The 25,153-nt window shown below is 46.9% G+C and overlaps 3 protein-coding genes across 4 annotated transcripts; 1 reads left to right on the top strand and 2 right to left on the bottom strand.

Moving 5' to 3' along the window:
* Positions 1-698: 698 nt before the first annotated feature.
* On the top strand, positions 699-14,582 carry zmym2 (zinc finger, MYM-type 2). 2 transcript variants are annotated; one of them, XM_037239924.1, is made up of 24 exons: positions 699-811; positions 4,228-4,833; positions 5,035-5,188; positions 5,333-5,481; positions 5,679-5,827; positions 5,915-6,077; positions 6,209-6,421; positions 6,856-7,006; positions 7,440-7,555; positions 7,670-7,798; positions 7,913-8,063; positions 8,134-8,306; positions 8,449-8,614; positions 8,817-8,845; positions 8,925-9,066; positions 9,137-9,258; positions 9,502-9,658; positions 9,824-9,991; positions 10,170-10,243; positions 10,423-10,713; positions 10,905-11,019; positions 11,194-11,424; positions 11,637-11,757; positions 12,007-14,582. In XM_037239924.1, exons 2-24 carry the CDS (start codon positions 4,243-4,245, stop codon positions 12,197-12,199), a joined length of 3,948 nt encoding a protein of 1,315 aa, XP_037095819.1. In that variant the 5' UTR covers positions 699-811; positions 4,228-4,242; the 3' UTR covers positions 12,200-14,582. The 2 variants fall into 2 exon arrangements, with proteins under 2 accessions (XP_037095819.1, XP_037095818.1); XM_037239923.1 differs by having other exon boundaries at positions 5,303-5,481.
* A 1,914-nt stretch (positions 14,583-16,496) lies between these two features.
* On the bottom strand, positions 16,497-20,786 carry gja3 (gap junction protein, alpha 3). Its single transcript, XM_037239929.1, has 4 exons — positions 20,718-20,786; positions 20,270-20,331; positions 18,667-19,049; positions 16,497-18,556 (listed from the first exon to the last, which is right to left on the bottom strand). The coding sequence occupies exons 3-4, from the start codon at positions 19,030-19,032 to the stop codon at positions 17,603-17,605; spliced, it is 1,320 nt and encodes a 439-aa protein (XP_037095824.1). The 5' UTR covers positions 19,033-19,049; positions 20,270-20,331; positions 20,718-20,786; the 3' UTR covers positions 16,497-17,602.
* A 1,161-nt stretch (positions 20,787-21,947) lies between these two features.
* gjb8 (gap junction protein beta 8) lies at positions 21,948-24,832 on the bottom strand. The gene is made up of 2 exons (XM_037239932.1): positions 24,447-24,832; positions 21,948-23,844 (listed from the first exon to the last, which is right to left on the bottom strand). The coding sequence occupies exon 2, from the start codon at positions 23,836-23,838 to the stop codon at positions 23,026-23,028; it is 813 nt and encodes a 270-aa protein (XP_037095827.1). The 5' UTR covers positions 23,839-23,844; positions 24,447-24,832; the 3' UTR covers positions 21,948-23,025.
* Positions 24,833-25,153: the final 321 nt, after the last annotated feature.

Below are 25,153 nucleotides of genomic sequence, written 5' to 3'. Positions count from 1 at the left end.
GGTAAACTCTGTCACCCTGGATTCTCGTTCCTGATTGGACACGAAGTCTGAGTTCTTTGGGTCGGTTCGACCCATGCGTCGATAGCGTCCACGTTGATAGTGTCCAAATGTGAGGTTAAACGGCAGATGTGCTCGGTATGGCCAAGGTTAAATCTTCCTAATGAGGGCAATTTAATTGCCAGCTCGATGCCACGCTGTACGCATGCGCAGGATCTAAAGGAGGAAGGGGTGGGGGATTGGATGAAATTAGTGTGGCGTGGGCTAGGAAAGCAAGAATCTCACTCTGCCTATTTCCCCCCAAAAATTCGTGGAACTTCCGGGTTCTATATTTTTTCGCAATTTCGCCTTTTAGGCAGCGATTTCCCTTTTACAATTACTTCATATTGCCATGAATCTTGAGCTGTCAAGTTCTGGAATGTGATTTCGCTTTCGAAATTTAAAGGCTTCAATTTTCTGTGTCCGTTCAAAATGGCTGCCATGCTTTTCTTGTTGTTGAGAAGGTGATGGACGAATGAATGGTGAATTTGAGTTATTTAATTGCGTTTTCCGACAAAATAGTTTCGTGATAGTTTTAAGAGGAGAGTAGAAGCAGTTTGATAGCATTAATTTGATATTTAACGCGTTGGAGATTCGCACGTTTGCACGTCACGTGACATCTCCCCTCAGCCCGAAAATGTAGCGAGAGTGAGCTGTCTGTATCGCCGGCGATCTTCGAACGTTGAATTGGCTGGTGTTGGGTTGTGCGCATGCGCCTTCCGGGATTAATGTCAAGGCACAAAAGTGGCGCTTCACCGTGTCGAGCTCTACTCCGGTAAGAATCAACCTTGTCTCCTCCAAATTTCCTCTCACTTTTTGTCCATGTCTTCTAAAAGCCCTCAAAGTGTAAAGTTTGGGCAACTTTTTGGCCTTTGCTTAGCTTCGCCGGGCCTCCCCTTACCCCCGGCCGCCCGCGTGTCTTGACACGGGCGGCGAGGAGACACGTTTAAGAGTTGAATGTGAACGATGTGTGTCCCAGTATTGTTCATTTGGAGCCCTAATGGCGGACGCCGGGTACTGGTTTCCCGCTGGGTGGCGACGGTGGTAATGGTGTAAGGAGGGGGAGGGGGTTCCTCATATGTTTATGGATATTGTCTTCGCTTTTTAGCCCCCCCTTTTTTTTTTTTAACCACGAACTCCACAACGGCTGGCGTTGCTTGTTTACAGCCGCATGACACAATCGAAGCCCGGTTCATGTGATACGTAACGCCGGCGGGGGTGGCCGTGATGGTGGTGGGGAAGGGCGCCCCTATGGGTGGCTCTTTGCCATTGCAGCCTGATTGCGCCACGGTTGCCGGCGAACTTTTCAATTAAAGCAGGTAGGCCCTGAAATGGCCATTGAACCTCAAGTCCGGATTCGGTTTTTGTCCATTTGAGTCGTTTTCACTCGGGTGAATGTGCGGCTTGTGACGTTTCAAACCTCGTTTATATGTGCGCGTTGGTCCACAATGGCGCAGTTGGACCACGTTTCTCTGTAGAACCCCCACCCCCCACCCCCTCACAATTTAGGAGCGCCCCACCTCCCGCTCATTACGCATGGGGTTTGAAAGTTTGTGGACCAGCCAAGTTGGTTCCGGGCAGGGGTGCACTTCTCATAGGCTCGGCCACGGAGAGTTGAACGTGGCGCCACTCGTGCCCGGTTCCTCACATCCACCCCCACACACACACTCCATAACAACAACCGGAACGGACGCCATTTGCAGTACTTTCGACGCCCGTCTTTTTTAGCTCCTTTGCCTCTGCTGTGTTTTTGTTTAGCTCCAGTTGTGACGTCACTGGGGCAACATGACGATGTTCACAAAGACACCCCCCCCCCCCCTCTTGACAATCTGGTGATTACGTCATAAGGCTGTGGGGGAGGGAGTTTTTTGAGGTCTTAATTTATTTTTCATTCATGTCGTCTGCATTGCAGTCGTTTAGCTACTAAACTGCAGAGGTCAGGCACCTGGTAGGGACAAGTGGTATATTCCTAGAGTAGGCTTTTATTGTCCAAATGTGTTTTTTCAATAATAATAATGAATACAATTTACTCGGGGTGACTGGTTGTGATTATGTACTGCATCGTAGAAAGCGCCTACCTTCCATTTTAAATATTTACTTGGAATGACGCCTACATTCCTACACGCCTATTGCTTGACAATAAAGCAGACTTTGACATTTTTACCAATGTCTTGCAAATGTCATTGTAATCTTTTATATTATGTTGTGTTGCATTTCTTGTTTATATTGTCCAGATGTGCATACTACTCAACCGTAGCTTGCCTAGCATCTAGCTTGATACATTTACTAGGGGAGATGCTTTAATTTTTACCAACGTCTTGCAAATCTCATTTTGATCTTTGGTATCGGGTTTTGTTGCATGCCTTACTGTGCGATCGTTAACTCAACTGTAGCATTATTTGATGTGAGGTGTTTACTGGGCTTTATTTTAGCCCCAGATGTGGAAATGATTATGCTATGGTATTTTGATGATTTGGGTCGGGGGTGTATTGGAAGTCTTAATTTTGTTTTCTTTATTTTCATGCAAATGTGTTGACAGCTCTGCATTGCAGTCTACCCAACCGCAGAGTGTGCCAGCGTCTGGTAGGGACGGGAAGGCCTTTCTTTGTCCAAAAGCATTTTTACAATAATGCATAACGTATAGCATATTTTCTCATCTAGTACTCTGGTGTTATTTACTCAGCTGCAGCCAACACCCTGTCATTTTCGAGTAAGGTGTTTGCTCGGAGGAACTTTAATTGTATTATAAGATTTTCTATAGAAATGGTACACTGAACTGCACTTGAGGATAATATGTCAGAATTGAATGAATGCTATTAAACATCAGCTTTACAGATGCGTTATATTGACCATTTTAAAAGCTGCCACCACAGTCACAGTGTTGTTTGACTGTGTTTTGTGCGAAAGGCACAGGCTGTGGCGACCATTTTGTGGACTGTGTGTGTGTGTGTGTGTGTGTAACTGTCAGTCATTGATGTCAATCTTAGTAACAGTGTATCACTTAGGAAACGGTGGGCTTTTAGAAACGGTGGGCTTTTATTTGTTGCCTGGATGTGAGGTCAGTCTGCAAAAACATGGGCTTCCTGCTCCCAAGCATGTCGGCCCGCACTTCCTGTCACATGGCTGCCCCCCCCAACTCCACGAAGGATCGTTTTTCACTTCAAAATGGCCACACGCTAAACCTGCAGCCCGTCTAGGCGGCACATTCGAACGCACAAGCGATGCAATCGATTAATCATGCCTGTGATGCGTCAAGGGTCAGCTCTTGATGCAGCAGCTTTTGCCGCCGTCGCCCTCGTGAGCACGTGACATGAAAGGCAATCCCCCTCTCCTCCCGTCCACGACAGCCCCTCCCTTTTCCCCTCCCTCACTGGCCGTTACCCGGCCCCCTGACGCGTAGGGAAACGACACGCCAGATGTAGAGCTGAGAGAGCGTGTCCCCAGTGGTGGGCCTTGCTATTGCCATGGCAACCAAGGTGTAGCTTCACAGGTTGCTGCGGCAACAAGGGGGGGGGGAAATGGGCCAGTGAGAAGGGGAGCAGGATTGGCGACGTTGGCGGCGGTTAGCACAAAGCCCTATTTTGTCTTTTTTATTTTGAAAGTCGTTTGCCGGCTTCCGCCGGACTGTTGCAGGTTTACACAGGCGTTCTTTGATGAATTACACTAACTCCCTTAATGCAGACTTTCCTTGGAATTGGCGAATCTGGATCCACTTCCCTCAGTGACATAATTGAGCCCCTCAATTGGCCAGCAAAGCGCGTTTCCACGTGTGTAAGGTACCCACACCAAATGGAAATTTGATATCAAGCAACATATTTGGAGATGGCGAAAGAACTTATCGGCATGACACAAGTGCCTTTCATGCATGCGCCTCAAAATCATTTGTACAGAATAGTCGAGCAGGGATTTATGAGCCCGTGATGCAGCTTGCACAATCATGCACACTGGCCATCCAAGACAACCTTTTCACATCTCTCTATTCTGCATGTAAGATACTATTGATGAATTGAAGTGGACTCACAAAAATCCATTTCATGTTCTATTAACTCATTGGTGCTTGACGAGCCTCTTTCCCACACTTTCCTTATAATGGGTGTATCAGTACCTGCAGCAGCTGGTCTCGGGAAGAAGGTGTCTCAGGGGGAAACGGGATTCTACCTAATTGCCTTTTTTGTGCCGGGGGTGTTCCAGGTGGTTGCCTTAGCGATGGACGGGGAGTCGGAACCCAATCCTGCTGTTCCGGAGGAAGAGGAGGAGGTGGCGGCGACGCCGGGGGCAGCGGCAGAGGGGGACCACGTGGAGGCCACGGCGGCGCCCACCGTGGTGGCCCCAGAGTCGGTTGCCGCGGCAACAGATGACGAAGAGGCACCAAAGAAGGGCGGCGGCGAGGATGATGACGACGTGGTTTTGGTAGAAGAGCAGGCCTCCGAGCTGCCGCCACCTTCACAGGAGTGTCCGGAGGGCCCCGCTGACATGGAGACGCAAGACGCGTCGCCCGCTGAGGCAACACCCGCAGCCGAGGCTGTGACCCCGCCCGCCGCCGCGACCCCAGATGCGTCCGAGCCCTCCAACCCCGCCTCGGCAGCCGAGCCTATCGTCATCGATGACGAGGAGGAGCCTGAAGAGAAGCAGGGCGGCTCGTCGCCCGCCACCCTCAGCTGCACGGAACCACGTTCGGATATCCGCATCGCCAACGTCACGACGCTGGGCCAGAAAAGGGGCGCCGGCGCCCTTCCGGGGGACGCTCAAGCTGACTTGATGATCACCTCTGTGACATCCCTGCAGGGAGAACAAACGGTAAGGTGGCAATTCTACATGGTGCACACACTTAGGGGCAAATTTTGATACCTGATTTTATTTCTTTACATGGATGCCGCTATCCCACTGAGAGGGAACATTTGCAGCTGTATGCGAGGATAGCAAAATCCACATTCGGCGCGTTACAGAGCCGTCGTGGCAAATGTGCACCTTCTGTAACACAAGCCCCCTTTCCTGCAGTCAGTCGACGGCCCGGCAGAGGAAAATGGTCTGCAGATCAGCAACGCCTTCAGCCTGACCCCCGACAGCACGTCCAAAAGACCGAGCGCTTCCTTCAACCCGGGGCGGGGCTCGGCGGTGCAAAACGGCGACGCGGGGACGCATAGCAGAACAGGTAGCGCCAGACCCTCAACGCACACAGAAGCTACAAATATTCCCTAGTAGGGTCAAGCCTGTTTCATACTGTCCATCAACTTTAATATAATTTGTTTATTCTTTTTTTAAATAGATGACACCGGCTTCTCTTGTTCCCCCGCAGACTCATGGATCTCCCAGTCGGCGTCGGTGCCCCGCAACCAAAAGCAGACGGGGGTGGACTCTTCGTCGACCGCCACTTCCCTGCCCAAACCTCCGGGACAGTCTTCCTCTTTCTCGCCAGGCACCCAGCCGCAACCCAGGACTGTGAAGGTAACGTTGCATGAACCATATTTGCCTCGTATTTAAATCATATTTGTTCTTTTTGGACTCTGTTGTTGTAAGCGCTAAGGGACTCCAAATAAGTTGTTTGTTTTTTGTAAATATTTATTTTAAATGATCAGCCAATTAATTGGTTAGCAGAAATTTTTCCGTGCCAAATATCCACATTCCCATCCAATTTATCGCAGGTGACATGTGCAAACTGTAAGAAGCCTCTAAAGAAAGGTCAGACGGCATACCAGCGCAAAGGATCTACGCACCTCTTCTGCTCCACCACCTGCCTCTCCGCCTTCTCGCACAAACCCGCACCCAAGAAAAGCTGCACCATGTGTAAAAAGTCAGTTTGGGCTTGCCGTTCTTGTGGGAGTAGGCTATTTGGGAGCGGCAACTGCTAACATCACTATCGCCCTCGCTCACCCTGCAGGGACATCACCAACATGAAAGGTACCATCGTGGCCCAGGTGGACTCGAGCGAGTCCTTCCAGGAGTTCTGCAGCACTGGCTGCCTGGGTGCTTATGAGAACAAGCAGAACCCGCCCAAGTCCAGCCTCAAAACCAAATGCACCGTCTGCGGAAAGCTCACCGAGGTCAGTTTGTAACCAAGATCTTTTTCCAGGATTCCTATCCTGTATGAAAGATAGCAAGTCTGGGCACGCTTGAAGTCGGTGCAAATTTCACAGCAGGCAGGATGTGGATTGACAGACTTTGTTGCGCGCAGATCCGCCACGAGGTGAGCTTCAAGACGGTGACGCACAAGATCTGCAGCGACATGTGCTTCATTGTGTACCGCCGAGCCAACGGGCTCATCATGAACTGCTGCGAGCAGTGTGGGGACTACCTGCCCAGCAGGGCCTCCGCCAACCACTTCCTGCTGGTGGACGGACAGCAGAAGCGCTTCTGCTGTCAGAAATGCATCAGGGATTTCAAGCAGGTACTCATGAGTTTCACTCCATGGCTTATTGTAAGACGTTGTGTTGTATTTGTATTTTTTCCCCCAATCATTTCTAGTGGATCTGTTTTTTGTTCTTGTTCACGGTTAAACGTTTTCAACGTTGCAGTCAAGGGCTTTCACCGTAGATTCTTGTTCAATCATTCATGCGCAGTAATGACTCGATCATTTCCTCCTTCAGTTTTTCCCCTGAACAAGCTCTCAGCTGAACAATTTGGTGGTTGCCACAAGTTAAAGGCTGAAGTGTAGTCGTTGTTGCCTGGCAACAAGCGCTCATTAAACCAGCCATACTTGTGTCTTGGCAGCTCAGCCACAAGTATTGGGACGCCTCCAAAATCATACGACATAAAGTATTTCAAATTTCAGAGCCTGCTTGAAGTGCACTCTTCTTTCTGGTCTTTCGTGGGCCTCTTTAGGCTCACAGCAAGCTGGCGAGCTGCCTGACATGCAAGACCCTGATCAAGACGGGCGAGGTGGTCCTGGGTCTATCCGCCGATGGCGCCATGGGCTCCTACTGCTCCAGCAATTGCATGAACAAGGCCAAGATGGCCGCCACCACCTTCCACCGTGAGTAAACGCAAGTGACGGCGACTAAATGTGCAGGTTAGCAAGAGACGATAAAGTAGCTAAACAGGACAGAGGGGCACTCAAATGCAGCACAATGCGAGTCAACGGCAACTTATCCAAATGAAACTGTTAGAGTGCTAATAGGATGCCGCATGTACTCAAATGTTGGTCAAACAAGATCCAAATCAAGCTTCTTTTCGCGGGAATGGAAATCAAATCAGGACATGGCAAGCTACTGAAATAAAAGACACTAATGTGCCGCACCTTGTCACACAAGATCCAAATCTGAGGCTGAGATACCTGTTGAGGAAATAAGAATAACCACACAAAGTAGAAACCAAACCACAACATGAATTCAAATCCACAATTGTAATAAATGTGATTTTGTTCCCAAAGAGCAACCCCGTACTTTAACGACGTGTGTTTTGTTCAGACGCGGAGCCGTCGTGTCACTTCTGCAAGAGGAACGCGTTACCTCAGTACCAGGCCACGCTGCCCGAGGGAAACATCCTTAACTTCTGCAGCTCGCAGTGCGTTACCAAGTTCCAGGTGCACACTCACTTGGTTGTCTTTGGTTATCATTATGATGATGGTCATGATTTTTTTTGGGGTGTTTTTTTTTTTTTTTTTTTTTTCTTCTAAGTCTGGTGGTCATGATTACAGAACGCCACACTCCAGACGACCACCAATGGACAGACGACACTGTCCACCACCAATGACAGCACGGTGCAGCTCAAGTGTAACTACTGCAGAGGAGTGTTCGGCGTCAAGCCGGAGACGCTGGAGTGGGAGGTCAGATGAGGCGCTTTCCACAGAAATGTTTTATAAAAATTGTCAAGGTGGAGGCCCACTGAGTGTTATGCGAGGGTGAGCTCTGCGTCTGACATCTGTCTGTGTGTCCCTCAGGACAAAATGTACCACTTCTGCAGCAAGGTTTGCTGCGACGACTACAAAAAGCTGCATTGTATCGTTACCATGTGCGAGTTCTGCCAGGAGGAGAAGACGCTGCACACCACCGCCAACTTTTCCGGCGAGAAAAAGCCCTTCTGCAGCGAAGGTAACGTGAACATTTTTTCTCCTTCTTAATAATAAACCACGCTTCATTTTGTCTGCGTTTTGTGTTCCAGGTTGCAAGCTGCTGTTCAAGCAGGACTTCATCAAACGTCTGGGCCTCAAGTGTGTCAGCTGCAACCACTGCAGCCAGATGTGCAAGAGAAGCGTCACGCGCCAGCTCGGCGGCATGACGCGGGACTTCTGCAGCGAGGCCTGTGCTAAGAAGTTCCACGACTGGTACCACAAGGTCCGCTTTGGAAAAAGCACTATAAACAGCCACGTTGAAAGGGAAATAATGGGAATTAAATTGCAACCTTATGAGAGTAGAAAAAAAAAAACTGAAAAAGAAAACCGTCTGTAAACTGGCAGTGTCTCTCCATGTCCACTAGGCGGCGCGCTGCGACTGCTGCAAGGTTCAAGGACAGCTGACGGAGTCCGTGATGTGGCGCTCGGAGATTAAGCAATTCTGCGACCAACAGTGTCTGCTCAGGTTCTACTGCCAGCAGAACGAGCCCATCATGGCCACGCAGAAAGGCCCCGAAAACAGCTGCACGGGTACACGGCAACACCGCATGCAGACTGATCCTCCACTGGTGAAGTTGTTTTGTAGTGGACTTTTTGGGGGACAATGGTCCTAGCGATCTGTTTTTAAAAAAATACAGCTCTATCATGTTGTTTCACTTAACATGAAAGTTGTTGACCGTGTCCGCCATTTTGTTTGTTTTAGTGTCACAAACTACTATGTGTTTCCTTTCAGGTATTGAATCACAAGTTTCCAAACTTGGGGTGAGTGTCATTTTTAGTGACGTTTACAGTTTCAAACTTCTTGATGTCACTCCCCTAAATCTTGTCTTCCCCGACGCAGCTGGTGAGCCAGGGCACGGCGGCGTACCCGGCCGGCGGCCTGATGAGGGACGTCAAAAACAAGGCGGTCCTCTGCAAGCCGCTCTCTCTCACCAAGGCCACCTACTGCAAGCCACACATGCAGAGCAAGCCCATACAAACGGGTGAGCATTTATTTACCGCAGCCGTCACTTTCCCGGCTCAACAAAAATTGACTTTCTCGCGTGAACGCAGATGTGGATGACGGCGTGAAGCGGGAGTACATTCCCGTCCCCATCCCCGTGCCCGTCTTCATCCCTGTGCCCATGAACATGTACTCGCAGCTGACGCCCACGCCGCTCTCAATGCCTCTACCAGTAAGACATGAGCTGACAAGTATTACTAGTAGTGGTGGGTAATGCTTTCCAGAGTTCCAGCAATCTTGCCATCATTCTGATCAATAACGTACCAAACATTGAGCCACCTCCTGCCTGCATTTAATTGTTGACAAAAATTCAGAAGAACAGAAAGTGCAGAAATAACCTCGGCTAGATTTGGTGCTAATGTTGACATTTGTGGTTTGCTTAACTATCTCTGCGTGTCACCCCCACCTCTGCCAGCTCCCCGTGCCAGTCTTCCTGCCCACCACCTTGCAAAGCACAGAGCAGATTGTCCAAACCATCCAGGAACTGAGAAGCAAGACTCCCTCAGAGCCCGTCGCCGCGAAGGAGGACTCGTCATCCCTGACAGAAGGGACATCGGACGATCAGAATGAAGGTAGCAGTCGCAAGCCCAAAATGGGCGTCCGCAACCTCAACATAGAAGAATCACAGAACACAGCCCGCACCACTTGATAATCACTCACGATAGTCTTTCAGAGATGCCCGACGATTCGGCCTTTGTAGATGATCTTAAGGGGGGGAAAATGCTCATCTCTTTCAGATGTGAAGCTTGAGAAAGAGACAAGTGAGCCTGAAGTTGAGGAAATGATCACCAGCAGCCCAAAGCAGGAGGAGGAGGAGGTGAAGACAGAAGGTAACGCGGACCTGAAGAAAGAAGAGGAGGAAGACGATGCAAGTTACATGGACCTGGAGGAGGACTTCCCTCTAGGTAACATATTTGTGACGTCCACACAACACGATATTGGGCTGGATTACGCTAGTCCACTCGTCCGTAGGGGGCGCTGAGGCGTGCTTGTGGTTTGTCATCATGGGCTTCTAAGCAACTGCTGACTCATTGTTGGTCTCCAAATGCCGTGTCATTCTCTGATTGACCTTTCCTTCCTCAGCTTCGGCGGCGGTCCAGGAGGATGCGGAAAAGCAGGAGGACGAGCGGGCAACGCGACCTCAGCCAAGGACACGAGTATGCGCCTTAATGTGTTAGCAATCATAATGCCACACGGACATTTAGTCGGGATTCTGCGGAATATCCACCGAAACACCAGACTTTCAATTTAGCAAGTTCCTGGTTTATTCGCATCAATTCCCATTAACACCCATGTTTGAAAGCAGCGAAATTTCACAAGTCTATTTTTGTCCCAGGGGAGCAAGAAGCTGGTGGTGGAACGCAACTTGGTCAGAAGCTCGTCGGTTCGCTCACCGCCCCTGAGAGCACGCTACGGCCTCAACGCCTTCAGGCGCTGGATGAGCCCCGCAGCGGACCCCCAAACCGCCGAACCAGCTCAGGTCAATCCCACCGAGACCGACGTGCTGAAAATGTCCGCCGGCGAGCTGAACGACAAGCTGAGCGGCTTCGTCAGGGAGGTGTGTCGACCCAACGGGGAGCGATACGCCCCGGACAGCATCTACTACCTCTGCCTCGGCATCCAGAAGGTTGGCGTCCTTTCACTTAGCAACAGGAAATGTTGTCGCGATGTCCTGTGATTTAAACCTTTTGCTGTTCACATCCTGAATACTGTGATGATCATTTGAATATGAGGACATTAACATCACATCAACACTCATTCAGCCATCGATTTGACCAATTGTAAAATGAATATTGTGGTTTCTGTTTTTCTTTTTAGCATCTTCACACCAATGGCCAACAGAAGGACATCTTCAGCGACCCCTGCTATCAGGAGTTTGGAGAGGAGCTCAACAAGGTTCTGAAGGACTGGAAGCCCTGCCCGCTTCCTGATGGTGAGCCTTAAAATTCCGCTTGATTCTTAAAACACGTGTTTTACTTATTTGGCTTATTGTCATTTTTGGTTATGATTTTGTACTTTGACCTTATTTTTAGGCACTACATTTTTGATAACCACTACATGAAATCATTTCTTTCACATTTTTATATAATGGTCGGCCTCCCCGCAGGTTCCGCGTGGAGCCGCGTAGACGAGCACTGCCTGTGGGCATGCGGCCATCTGGGCGGCACCACGCCCGCCGTCCTCCTGCGCTCACTGGTCTACCTGAACGCCAAGCGCATGCGCTTGCGCAGTGCCCAGCAGCACCTGGGCCTGTCCTTTGCCAGCGTCTACGGCCCGGACGCCACGCACCCCGTCACCACCGGCGAGTGCGTCCGGGTGCCTTCTCCCGTCTCTCAGGGTGAGTGAAAGAAGCTTTGCGGTCCTGTAGTACGTTTTGCATTGTTCGCAAGCTGAGCCTTGATTGGTCATTAAGATCCCCCCAGTACGTGATGCTGTTCTCCTTCGACAGCAAGAAGCTAAATGCACTTTTAAAGCTGTTGAATGGACAATAATGAAGTTGTTAAATTCATTATCGACAAACAATTCTCTTCCGCTTCGTTTGCATTGTAGTTGAAAAGGAGTCCCGCAAGAGGAAGCTGGACCCTCAGGACTGTGAAGAAGACGATACGGGATCACCTGGTCCTATCATGGAGCAAGAGCGACAACTTTTCCAGCTCTACCGCTCTAAGTGGTACGTTGCGTACCTCATGGCTGATTCATCAAGCAATTTGCTTTGATGTCAGTCTTGGAGGTTCACTGTATGTCTCTTAAATTATGGAAGTTGGTGTCCTGTGATTATTACCCCATGCTGTTCACATCCTGAATCTTCAGTGATGACATCTGGATGATGAGGACTTCCTGTCCCGCTTAGCCGCCATGTCAGTAAATTACTCCGCCGGCGCTTTTGTAACAAGCGTCTTCTGCTTTCCCCTCGCCGCAGCCCGGCCTCGTTGCTGGAACGCACGGACTTCTTCTACGCCCAGCCCGATCCCGCCTGGGACGGGGACGCTTGGTTCTCCCCCACGCCGCTAGAGCGCCACACGCTGGAGAGCCTCCTCGCCAGAGTCCTGCTAGTGCGGGACATTTACACGGACTCGCAGGAGCAAGCGGAGGAGGAAGGTGACGCCGAGTAGCACGTCTACTTTGGACACGTAGATTGTTAGTAAATCCACAGGAAGGCCATAGTGAGTAGCTCTTCCAACATTTTCTTATGTGAACCTCCTTCATTCCTACCGCTGAGCTCCAAGACACGCTGCCCACGGTGAGGAAAAACTGGATGGGAGTGGTGTCACATTTCCGGTGTGTTTCTGTTTTTTTTCCTCGGGGGTGGGGGTGCATCCAGACAGTTACGGAATGTTTTAGCCAGCTAACGATGTGCCGCCGCCAAGCCCGATTTAAATGCTGGTGATGTCGTTTGGAGAATTCATTCAAAAGCGCCACATTTGAAAAGGACAATCAGCACAACAACTACAAGCCTTTTAGCTGTTGCCTTAGCATCCCATTCTTTAGTAGAGCAGGACATGCAGTATTTCCGAGTGTTATATCTGAGTGTTGCTGTGTACTCCAATATTGCGGAAGGGGTACTCGTTCAGGCTGAAAAAAGTAATAACGCACGTTCGTAAATAGACAAACATTTTGTCCATTACATCACATTCATTGAAAAATGTTACTATTATTCACCTATGAAAACTTCCACAAATGCAAAAGCTATGCTTTTGTTTTTCGTTGTTTTTGTTTGTTTGTAGAAGTCCAATATTTGGAAAATGAAAGAATTTGGGCTGAGCCAGGTTCTAGCGCAGCATTCCCATTCCGCCACTCTTTTTGTCCTTTGTCACTTGTCCCGCGGTTACGTTTCAGCGCAACATGCTTTATCCAGTCATGCAATGTTTGCCCAAAAGCTTGGAGCACGCAAATATTAGCTAATACCACACTTGTTCCACACTCGATGTACATTTAGCCTTCCGTTTGAAAAAAAGGACGCTGCTATTTCCCTGCTTTTCCAACAATGCCATATTTGCACAGTAGCTTGAAAAGTGCAAATATTTGGGCAGAGAAGAGTGAAAGCGCACCCGCCCCAAACATTTTTTTCCCCACATCTGTTGAGAAATGTCATAACTTTTAGTCGACGTTCACTTGCTTTTTGCAGTGTGGCTGTTAAGAATTTGGGCTGAGAAAAGTAATGGCACACTTGTTCCAAACTAGCCACACATCTGCCATTTGTTGTCGCATTTACTGAGGAATGGAATTAACACTGGTTGTATACGCTTTTGCCGTTTAATTTGTTCTCAGGAAAAGTCCAGTATCTTGGACTACCCACATATTTACGTTGAGAAAAGTAATACTTCATCCATTGCGAGCTCGATGTACATTTTGTCTTATTTGCTTCTGTTGGAAAATGATGCTGCTATTCAACGTTCAAAGAACGACAAAAGATTAACAATGCACTTATTGTATTTTTGTCGCACATTGTCGTTTTAAGTCATACCTGTTAACAAACGACAGTTATTACACATTGTTGAACTTTCAGCGACTTTTCAGGAGTATCTCAATTCATTTTTTAACTTTGATTTTCCTTTGTTAAAAAATGATGCTGTCATTACATGACGTTAAAATGTTGAGCAATTTGATTTCTGCTAATTATACAAACCTGAAAATCTATGAGTTGAGCAAGTAGCACTGCCGCTTCAAATTTGCTTACTGCTATTCGTAGCGACTAAACTTAGGGCTCTCCCTAACAAATACAAATGACCAATTCGTTTGCAAGCAGCCGCTAGAGGGCGCAGTAGAAAGCAAACAAAAGGATCTCCTCAAACGACATCACCAACAGGCAACGTAGGGTCGCACGCTCACTTGGGCTGGACTGTTTTGGTGGCATTTTGTCGACAAGGAGGGGCGGGGCGGTATGAACTGGGCTAGTCACGAAAGGGACAACGAAAAAACACTCACCATATTTTTTTAAAAACATATTTATTTCTCCTTGTTTCTGTGTCCTCTTTTTGTACTTTTCTTTTTTTTTCCATAAAGCTCCTTTAAAAAAGAAAAAAAGGAGATTCTCCACAGGAAACCACGAAAGGCGAGCAGCTTGTTTGGGTTTTTCCATTGTCCCGTTTTTATTTTATTCATCTGATTCCTCCCAAGAAAAAGACTAAACTCAGGTTTGCGTTGAGAGGATTTGCCGTCAAAATGACTTCAGATTTGTTTTGCTACTTGCTATATTTGCTTGGTTGAAATGTTGGGCGGCAAGCTTAATTTGGATGAATTGCGGTGACGAACGGAGCATCTTTTTCGGACATCAGCGCTCTTTAGTCCGCCTACAGGGAGGCCGGTCGGGTTTGCGCCTGATTACCGGAGTTGAATTGGAAAACCTTTAAGCGAACCCGTTGGGGTGGCGTCGATGCCAACCTGGGTGTCGCCGCTGACTCGGGTGTGAATGTGCCTCAGTGTGTAAATATGAACGCGTGTGGTGTGTGCTCGTCTTCAATAAATGATCTTTTCTTTTTCTTTTTTTTCTAATCACACGGCTCACTTGTTTTTATTCAAAATGTGATTTAATGTATGCTTTAAATGTAAATGTTGTCCACTTGTAATTATGTTTATCATTCCATTGTTCACAATTTTTCTTTTCATATCAGCTACAGAAAGAACACAGCTGAAGTGTTGAATCTACTTGGATTAGCAGAATGAGGTAATATCTGTTTTTTATAAATTAGTCTTATTTTCTCACTTTCAAACACATGTTTGTCATTTGTACTTGTTTTTTGTGAGATGGCTGCACAGGTATCTGTTGCTAATCCAGAAATTAGGTGTGTCTGTCTCAATTGATTTTAGGGACAACGGATGATTCAATTATTCAACTTCTCTCCACTAGGGGCGATGTGATGGCACTTTCAACTCGAGTTTTCGGTCGCACCGTAGAGGTGAGTTGTAGCATCTGGCTAAGTGAAGCCAAGTGGACTGTAGAAATACTACTGGGTTGTGTGTATATGCCTTGTCCCCACCCTCCAAAAATGTGGATGGCTGCTCGTACCAGAAAGGGTGACTTAAGCCTTATTTTGTCATTGTTGGCCAGACTCCAGTAACTTGCCCTATTCAAGTGCTGCCGGCGAGTGTCAAAAACATTTTTGGTCACCCCCGCGGACCGTTTTTTTTTTTTATTGTTCGGCCACAATCCCAAGCCTTTCAGGGGCCACAAAGAAAGCGCTGCGCTCAGCAGCGGCGGTGTGGGAGAAGCGCGGGTCAGGTGCAGGGGGAGGCAGACTATAGGCGGCCCACCCGGCCTCCTCTATCACATGATTGAAACTAATGTGGCGCTTTAATGATGGAACGAGACATGACTTGGGGATGGATGAGGGTAAATGTTAGTCGCCAACACCCTTTCAGCTGTTTATTGCACTATTAATAAATAGAAATGGTTCAAATGTAAAAATGCTCTAGTGACTCTAGACCTGACGGTTACTAGGTCACGCCCCTTCAAGAGGCGATCAAACATGAATACAGTGCAGACAGGAATCGTTGAGGGGAAAAAAAAAGCGTAATATTTATCTTGTTTTTAATTTGTAAGTCACATGAAAACGTTTTGCAAAAATTGATGCTGAATGTGATAGGAACAAATCCTGGCCTGACCTGTAGGTGTCCCCGCAGAGCTTATTCAAGTCCCCGACCCTATTACACCCCCTCACCCTCTTTTTCGGATTGTATCAGTCAAAGCAAGCCACATGACTGCAATATTGCATCAGTAGACATTATAATAGTTCTAATGTGAATAATCTGTGATATGAATTTAATAATTAGTAATAATTTTAAAAATGAATGCTGGCCAGACATCTATGGAGTACAGACCGCAAAAGGAACAAAGTCATCACACCCCTGAAATACAGAAAGGTTGTGAGGGTGTGGGGGAGGGCGAAGGGGGTGTAAGGTATTTGTCCAGTGGGCAGAGTGTGAATTTGTCAGATGATTAAAGGCTAAAAATAACTCTGCTCTGACCACTTGAGTGACAAACTTTTCCAACTTGAAAAGCTCAACGCAGACTACAGGCTGCGAGGCTCATGTGAACGCTCGTCACAGTGAAGCAGCCGTCGGTGCGTGTTAAATGCGAAGGTCCGTGTGGCGTGCGAACCGTTGACGTGTGTGAGGCGAGTGACGGCTGATGAGCTCGTCTGCTGTCACTCCGCAGCCACTGACCACTCGTGTATCGGACCCGCCTGAGGGTTATGGTGCCGCTTGTCCCGTGTCTGTTATTGTGCCCTCTACCCGGTTAGCCTCGAGCGTAATCGTACTGATGTCCAACCCAAGAGACGATTCCCCAAAATTAGCAATGTCAAGATGATGCAGTCGACTTTTACACTGCACCCAAATAATTCAGATTTTTTTAACAAGTCAAATGTAATATGACCCTTAAATTAATTATTGATACACAATACTCTAGTACAAAAAAGTTTTATTTAGTAACAGTTTTTGTAAACATTTGAGGTAAATGAACATTTACATCAACTTTACAAAAGGATCATTCACACACGCGCGCGCGCACACACGTGAACACGCACAAACTGACATTCTACTTTTGTCGTCATAAAATGAATAACTTTTTGTTTGGTTTTTCAAATTTCTTTAAAACTCTGCCTCTGCTGTGAGCAGATGTTAAGACATTTTTAAAAAGATTTTATGTTCCTTAGAGGACGCTCTCTCGTTCTAGCAATGTTAGATTTTGTTTCCTACATGTGCAAATCAACTACTAAAATGTAAACTGGGGGGGGAAAAATGCAAAATACTGTCAGAATGTTTTTCTCATTTTTGCTGCGTAAAAATAAGAAATTGCATCTTTTTGGTAAAAGGCCCTGAAGACAGCACTTTGGTGAAAGTGTTTGAATGACATCTTTGGTTTTTGTTGTACTTTGTGAGTGAAGCCAACTTCATTGGATGTGTTTGGAAAAGTCAAAGTATGTTACTTACAAAATGACAAGTCTTGTTTTGTGTAGAATTCAATAATATGTTTCATTTTGTGTCAAGTGCCATGTTAGCGGTTTGAGACTCCCTCAGGGCCAGCCCGTTGCTCTGTTCAGGGGGCGGGTGCTGCAGTGCATTGTGGGTACCGATTTAAAACCGGGCACCCACAGGAGTCCATTCAGTGCAGCTAGAAGAAGAAAACAAAACAAAACTAGATCTTCCCCGAAAGAGTCCTCAGCCCCTTTCACACTTGGCGGCAAAGCTGGCTTTTCCCGGGTCGTCACTGTCTCGGAGCGTTTAAAAAGTAGTATCACAAGTGAAACAGCAGCGGTGCGCAAAGGGGTCAGGGGACCGAGGTGTAACATTTAACACCCGAAACTTAGTTGTGTGAAAGCTCACTAACTTGTCAATGTACCCGCTTCCCTGGGCTCTGCTTGGAAGGCTCAAAGTCCAACTTAGTAGTATCAAAGCCACACGAATGTCCCTCCTAGGTGGGTTACGTGCGAAACGGAAAGATATATGCCACCTTTTGGTATCATTTTGCCGTCAGGAAGTGTCGCTTTCCGGGTTAGGGAGGCCCGGAGCGGGGCTCATACCGCTAAGTCGTTGGCTCTGGCCCGGACGCTGCTGCTCTTGCTGGCCCTACTCAATCGCCGAGGGTCCGGTGTGGTGGTCACGGGGGGCTTGTGCATTTCCACCGTGGTGGTGGTGGTGGTGAAGTGGCACTTATCAGACTCGTTGATCTCGGAGCCCGGGCTGCTGCGGGTACTCGGACTGGTACTCGGGGTGGCACTGTGGGCGGCGTCCACCACGGGTGGCTGGTTGGATGAGGAAGAGGAGGAGGAGGAAGACGTGTGCGTGGGGGACGTTGCTTTCAACTCCCGAGTTTGCTGCTCCGTGGCCAGGTTGACCCAGTTCTGCTGGGCGGCCAGCTGATGGTTGTTGTTGTTGCTGATGTAGTAGTGGGCGACGGGCGCGTGTTGACGGAGGGCCTCCTCCTGCTGCAAGTTGTCCACCTTAAACTCCGGCCGGGGCAGGAAGGCCCCGCTGCCGGCCGTTACGTCCGTGTACTTGCCCCCGGTCCCGGGGGTCGAGCACTGCGGCTCACGGGCGTCGGTACGGGCGGAGCGTCGCGCGGACTCTTGCTCCTGCGAGACAGGGTTGGTCATGCCCTGCTTGAGCTTCTTCCAACCCAGGTGGTAGATCTCCAGCAGGTTGAGGAAAAGCGAAACGCAAGCCACCACCAGCATGAAGATGATGAAGATGGTCTTCTCCGTGGGCCGCGAGATGAAGCAGTCCACCTTGTTGGGGCAGGGCCAGCGGGCGCACTTGTACAAGGGCTGCAGCTGGAACCCGTACAGGAAATACTGGCCCAGGATGAAGCCCACCTCAAAGAGAGTCTTGAAGATGATGTTGAAGACATAGGTGCGCAGCAGAGCTCCTCGGATGCGGATTTTGCCGTGCTCGTCCCGGATGGGGGGCTTGGGCTTTTTGCTTCGACGTCCCCCACTGCTATCGCCACTCCTGTACAGCAGCTCCTTCTCCTGGAAGCAGAGGGACAGATCTTCAAACCTCATCTCGTAAGCATTAACGTGTCTGAAGGGTTTTTGTCCCAAAGTCTTAAAATTGGCAACCCAATGAAGGTTCCCCTCACCTCTTCCTGGAATCTGTTGGCTTTTTGCAGTTCGTCCTCCTTTTCCTTGCGCTTCTCCTCCATGCGCACAATATGCAGCACGTGTCCCAGGTAGATGAGCGTGGGTGTGGACACGAAGATGATCTGCAGGACCCAGAAGCGGATGTGCGAGATGGGGAAGGCCTGATCGTAGCACACGTTCTCGCAACCGGGTTGCTGCGTGTTGCAGGTGAAGTCGGACTGCTCGTCCCCCCACACCTCCTCGGCGGCGGCGCCCAGCACCAGGATCCGGAAGATGAACAAAACAGTCAGCCACACCTTGCCGATCACCGTCGAGTGCTCCTGGGCGTTCTCCAACAGACGCCCCAGAAAACTCCAGTCACCCATGCTTCAAGACTGCCAGCCTGTGGACAATGTCGGGTCAGGAAGAGGGGCAGACGACAGACGGCGCTCAGGTAAAATAACATCCTCAAATGTAATATGCTGGAATTGGAAACATGCAAACTTTGCACAGTTTTCTTTTTTTTAATTATTACAAAACATGCACGGTGGGCCGATTGAGCACTCCAAATTGTGTGCCCTGCGATTGGCTGGCGACCAGTTCAGGGTGTCCCCCGCCTGCCACCCAAAGACTTTTGGGATAAGTTTCAGCACGCCCACGACACTCGTGAGGATAAGCGGTTTACAAAATGGATGGACAGTTGTTCTCAAAGACACAACTTAGTCTCTTACGGTAAATCTCATCAACACATTTCATCTACTGTACTAAACTGTCCTCTCTCGCTCGCTCGCTCTCTCTCTCTTTCTGTTCGGCAGGCAGTGCTTGCTTGCCTGCTCACCTGTTCGCTCCACTGGCCAGCAGGCATGTGCTGAGATCGACATTATCACGCTGCAAAACACACACACACACACACACACGGGAACAAATAGCGACACCACCCTCCTTTCAACTGGCTACCCACTGTACATGCCTCATTGTAATTATTAGCAATACTAATTAAAGAAGCCCTATAAAAAAGCACCAATCAGAAAAAAAATTATACTTGTGATCCAATTTTAGTTTGCATGATCAAATATTTTTTAGCACGTTGGGGTGGACTCCATAAAATATATTTATATAAAGTATTCCAAAATTAGGACAGAACATGTTTGATCCTAATATGTTATGTTGTGAAAAAGTTAAAAAAGAACGCAGGTAAATTATTACCTGCTGCACCAACGGAAAATGCCAACTAAATAGTAAAAAATAGTACATTTTTCAAATTGCAAAGCCAACGTGTTACAAATTATGAATTATAAAAAGTAAAAGCAAATTCATACGAAAATTTAAATGAATGAACTCTATTCAATATACGCTTTAAACAACAAAGTGATGCCATATGGCACATGATGAAATTCAAACATTTCAACGCATCTCTCATCATGAATAATGGGGGAAAATGACAGGCAAATACCTTTAACAATTCTTAAAATGTTATAAATGGTGAATGTCCCTTACATAGCTTGAAAATGAATAAATCACCTACAAATCATTCAATTCTGAGCTATGAGGGTCATTTTTTAAACTAACAATGTCATCTTTTGTAGCATGTTCGTTATAAAATTAAAAGGAGGAAAAACTTACAATAATGTCGCTGTTTTAAAGCTAATAAATCCATGGACTGACGCTCTTGATATTCTCCACACCTGCGAGAAGCACAAATGATGAAAATTAACATTATGCAACCTAAACAAATGTAAATAATAAAATATTTCCCGGCATTACGGTGGCCTGGTAATGCCTTTCCCCCCAAATTAAATAACTTTAATTAAATCTTGTAAATTTCCAACGCAGCTCTTGAATTCTCTTAAAAAGGTGGACAAGCTCTTTAAAAAGTAGCAAAAATGTAACGGTAACACACACACAGACGCACAAAAAGTGACAAAGCAGAGGCCACTAGAGCAGGCACCATTGTTGGCTTTGTTTGCACTCCAAAGACTAATTAAAACGCCCATAATTCATATTGAAATATCATGAGAATCATTTCAGTGTTTCTTGTGTGCCAGTAAAAAAAGCATAGATGTGCTCATACCTTGACACAGCAGAAAGGACGCTCTTTAAAGTGCACGGCAAAAGCTCACATGCTTTGGGGGTGCCCCTGGGGCAGAAGTCCCAGCCCCCCCTCTCGCCCCCCTCCCGCGGAGTAGAAAAAAAATCAGCACGCCCTCTTCCATCTATGTGGGGCCCTGCCCGTACTTGGGTGTGACCTCCTCTGGGTGCCCGAGAACTATAAGAAAATAAATAAATAAGAGAAACAAACTTGTTTCGTTACGTGGTGCGTTCAGGTGTCTGCACTGCCAGTCATTACGTGCCTGAGTGACACTGCCCCACGTCCACCACCCTGTGCACAGCCCCTGACCCCTCCACCAAAAGTTCAAAAGGCGTCATGAAAATAAGTAGTTTGCACACAGATGACATCAGTGGAAAATATGCAAACACAGAATTATGCATGAAACAGAAATGAATTAAATATATATTTCTAAATATAATGTAGAAAATGTCGGACTAATACAAATAAGAACATGCCAGCTTTTAAACATTAAAGGGTAAAAAACTAATCTCAGGTATGAGATGGTAAAATAGAGCAAAATTATTATTTTTTTCAAAATTTTGATTAAGAAAAATTACATTCAATATATTGAATATAATTGTCTTTAAAGGTTAAAGTTAAGCGTGTTACGACATCACTTGTTACATAATTTGTATAATTAGTGATCACACCCTTCCAATCACCAAACATTTTTTCCCCCATTGGTGGGGGCAAGGGGGGTTTATTTTGGGAGCAGGGAGGACAAAGACAAGGTTCGTCTTGTTATTGAGGGGGAGGTTGGCAAGTCGGCTGCGATTAGCGCGCCACCAGCCGTTAAAATAAGACCAGCGTTGAAAGCTGATACAACGCAACACACAAGTAACACACGCACTTTTGGAAACCTTAAAGACACTTGGCATGTTGCTAGTATTACTAAGCAATTTGACGTCAACAAAAAGAATTTAACAGTAATTTTCCTTCATTTTAATATATATACAGGTGTACGCAAAACTTTTGAAATTCAACAGTGCCCAAAACGGCCACTGGGGGGCAGTATCGCTCCTCAAGGACATCTTTCCTCGCCTGCTCCATTACATGCCGTCTTCAGAAGGTGAGTAGATTTATCTTATTTTAGATGTATGTTACTTGATTTAATTTCATTTTTATGTGACTTGAAACAAGTCTCATCTGGTGTCACGGTTTAGCCCAGGAACAGACAAATACAGGCTTTGATGTTAGTCTTTGTCCTATTTATTTCATTTTAAGCTACTAGTTAGCATTAAAATTAGGCATGGTCAATCACACTTAGATTATACATCACAAAAATACAGCAAAAAACAAGTTTAAAGTGAGTAAGAAAGCAACACAGTGTCAAAAAACAAACTAGGTGTCAGTGTAGCGACTCGGTGAAAATCAAGGAAAACGCTCAGGTGCGACAAAATAAACATCAATGTCACACTGGAGTTAATAAATAAATTATAAAACAAACCAAAAGTCACATGACACTCAGTCACTTTTCCAGTTGTTGTTTTTTTTTTTTTTTTCTTCAAGCAAATATGATTGGAACGTACTTTTAGCTAAATTAGATAAAATGCATGTACAAAACAGGCGTTCACATACTTTGGATCCAAAGAGAATGACCCGAAACGATTGTTAGACAGTGTGGTTAAAAGTATCAGGACACATTTCTTTGTTCTGGGCAGAAAACGAGGAGACTTCAAACGTTTCCCTGAGGAACATCATTCAGTTGTTCCGTTGGGCCATTGCCGTACATACAATACGATTCTGCAATTTGGTGGTCCTTCTTTGTGCCTTTCTGTAAACAAATGGCAAAAGGTCACCGACCTCGGACCTGGCAGCTCAACCTGTTGCATTTGGTAATACAAATACTTTTGTGACCAATATGCAATTTATTTTTTGGGGGCGGGCGCAAGACTATTAAAGCTGGAATCCTTTGTCGAAAATGTCAGTGTGTTGTAAAATGTTGCATTACCTTTAGATAAAAATCTCCCTTTTGTGACAATATATCGTTTTTGAGGTTATATTTCGTGGTTAACTGTTGCAGACTACTATTCCTTAATACAGTGACATTTCTTTTCAGGACTGACTCTTGGGAACAAAGTGTTACTTTATATCCAACTGCTTTCAGAGCTTAAATAGCGAAAAGCTTGCAAAGTGAAATGATTAATCAGAAACGAATTGATCCATCTAGGATCCAGATCGTTCCCGTTCGGGAAGCTACTAGGCCAGACCTAGGCTCACGTTAGGAACAGACACGACCTTCTGGTGTCGCGTGTTCCGGCGGTCCCCTTCAGCACACAGTCTTGCGTATGGAGGAGTCGGAGGTGGGGGTAGAGAGCAGCAGCTCGTTCTTCTTGTTCTGCAAGGCGGTGTTGTCCCGCGTCACCGATTCCTTGTGGTTATACGACAATCTACTGTTTGGACGGCGGCCGGAGCAGCGCATCAGCGCCTTGCCCACCAGGTAGCCCAGCTCGGCCACGTTGAGCACCATGCAGATGCTGGAGGAGGCCACCATGAAGATAGTGAAGATGGTCTTCTCGGTGGGCCGCGAGATGAAGCAGTCCACTTTATTGGGGCAGGGCCACTGCTCGCATTTGACCAGCCGCGGCATCCGGAAGCCGTCGTAGACGAAGTAGAGCGCGTACATGAAGCCGCCCTCGAAGACCAGGCGAAAGAAGAGGCTGCAGGTGTACGTCCACCAAAGGGTGCCGGTGATGGGAAGCCGGCGTCGCTTGAGTGTCTCCAGGTCCACGTCGCTGGGCTTCTCGGTGCCGTTGGACGCCAGTATGGAGCGCTTGTCGCCACGCTTGCGGTAGGCCACGTGCATGGCCACTAGCAACGCCGGTGTGGACACAAAGATGAGCTGGAGGCACCACAAGCGGATGTGTGACACGGGAAAGAAGTAGTCGTAGCACACGTTCTTGCAGCCGGGCTGCTGCGTGTTGCACGTGAAGTCGGACTGCTCGTCGCCCCACACGCTCTCGGCGGCCAGCACCAGGATGGTGATGCGGAAGATGAAGAGCACCGACAGCCAGATCTTGCCCAGGCTGGTGGAGTGCTTGTTGACGCCGCCCAGCTGGGCGTACAGGGCGCCCCACGACATGATGGCCTGCAGGGGCACCAAGACAGCCTTGAGAAACAGTCTCACAGCGACAGATTCTTTGGAAATTTCAGGCCCTGAAGCCAGTTTTACTTTGGAACATGAAGCCTGGAGACATTTTGTCCAAGAAAATAAAATTGGATTGTTTTGAGAATCAACCTCCTGAACACAGTTTTACTTTGGAGCATGAATCTTGGTAAACATGTCCGTCTTGGGAAGACCCACAAAAAAGCTATGACCAAAAAACATTTTAGGCCAAAACTATAAAACTTAATTATTATTAAAAATCTGATTGTTTCACACTGTAAAATGAATCTTGGTAGACAAACAACCCAGACAAAAAAATTCCCAAAAAGACAGGCTATTTTTTTTTTAAGTCGACATTTTAGGCCAAATTTCTAAAAACTAAATTGAGTTCATGAACAAAAAAGCCAAATTCATTATGCAAATTGCCACTGGGCAGTGCTGTCAAACCGCCAGAACAATCAAGTCAGTAGAGCAAGAAATTAAATAATACAGTAAATTGTTAGAAATTAAAAAAAGAAAAACGTGAATAATGTTGTCATGGCATATCTCATGAGCAGATGTCAGATGTATAACTGTTATCTCACCTGTCTGTACAGAAAGAGTCCAGTAAAAAAAAATTAATCTTCCATAAAAAGTAGTCCTTTGATTCAATATGTGTTATAAACAAGTAAAAGTAAATAAACTGAATTAAAAGATACTGCTTGAGCAAGTAAGAGATGTGCTGCTGGGATGAGCAACTTTAAGCAAAGGCGCACGAAACTTCTCATGCTCATCAATGTGCATAGGGGAGGGGTGGGGCTACGCACACGCACACACGCACACACACACACAATATTTGCAGATCTTTCATTCTTGTTCTCTGTACTAAGTTAAATACTACTACAGGATAGTGTTTTAAAACAGTCAAACAAACGTACATTGTTTTTGAAGTTAGATTTTACCAAATGAAAATTGAATGAAATCATTCATTCCCAGGAATATATTTTTTGTCTTGGTTTAGAAAACAAGTTTCTAAATTGTTGTTGATGTTTATAAAGACATTACATTAGCTTTTTGGAAAGCTACATTTTGCTAATCCAAATCTGTCTTTTGTCTTTACCAAACATGCCTCTAAATTGCCTTTCCTGTTCCCAAAAAAGTATGTTTGGTTCAAAGTGTGTGAATGCAACGAACGCATGAGGTCACAGCAAATAAGTGCGAGACTCATGCTCTGGCATTCAGGAAACAATTTGATCAGCTCAACAAATAGCTACCACTGTGTGATGGACTCACCCACCTTGAAATCAATTAA

The sequence above is a fragment of the Syngnathus acus genome, chromosome 21 (genome assembly GCF_901709675.1).
Source record: "Syngnathus acus chromosome 21, fSynAcu1.2, whole genome shotgun sequence".
NCBI lineage: Eukaryota > Metazoa > Chordata > Actinopteri > Syngnathiformes > Syngnathidae > Syngnathus > Syngnathus acus.
The sequence above is the reverse complement of the archived record's forward strand: the minus strand, read 5'-3'. Positions and strand labels throughout refer to the sequence as shown.

Excerpts from the sequence above, each read along its gene's own strand:
- gjb8 (XM_037239932.1), bottom strand. The coding sequence starts at position 23,838 with ATGTCGTGGGGCGCCCTGTACGCCCAGCTGGGCGGCGTCAACAAGCAC.
- zmym2 (XM_037239923.1), top strand. The coding sequence starts at position 4,243 with ATGGACGGGGAGTCGGAACCCAATCCTGCTGTTCCGGAGGAAGAGGAG. Across the intron at positions 4,834-5,034 it reads CCCTGCAGGGAGAACAAACG|TCAGTCGACGGCCCGGCAGA; the intron begins GTAAGGTGGCAA and ends CCTTTCCTGCAG. Across the intron at positions 6,078-6,208 it reads TCTGCGGAAAGCTCACCGAG|ATCCGCCACGAGGTGAGCTT; the intron begins GTCAGTTTGTAA and ends TGTTGCGCGCAG.
- gja3 (XM_037239929.1), bottom strand. The coding sequence starts at position 19,032 with ATGGGTGACTGGAGTTTTCTGGGGCGTCTGTTGGAGAACGCCCAGGAG. Across the intron at positions 18,557-18,666 it reads CCAACAGATTCCAGGAAGAG|GAGAAGGAGCTGCTGTACAG; the intron begins GTGAGGGGAACC and ends CTCTGCTTCCAG.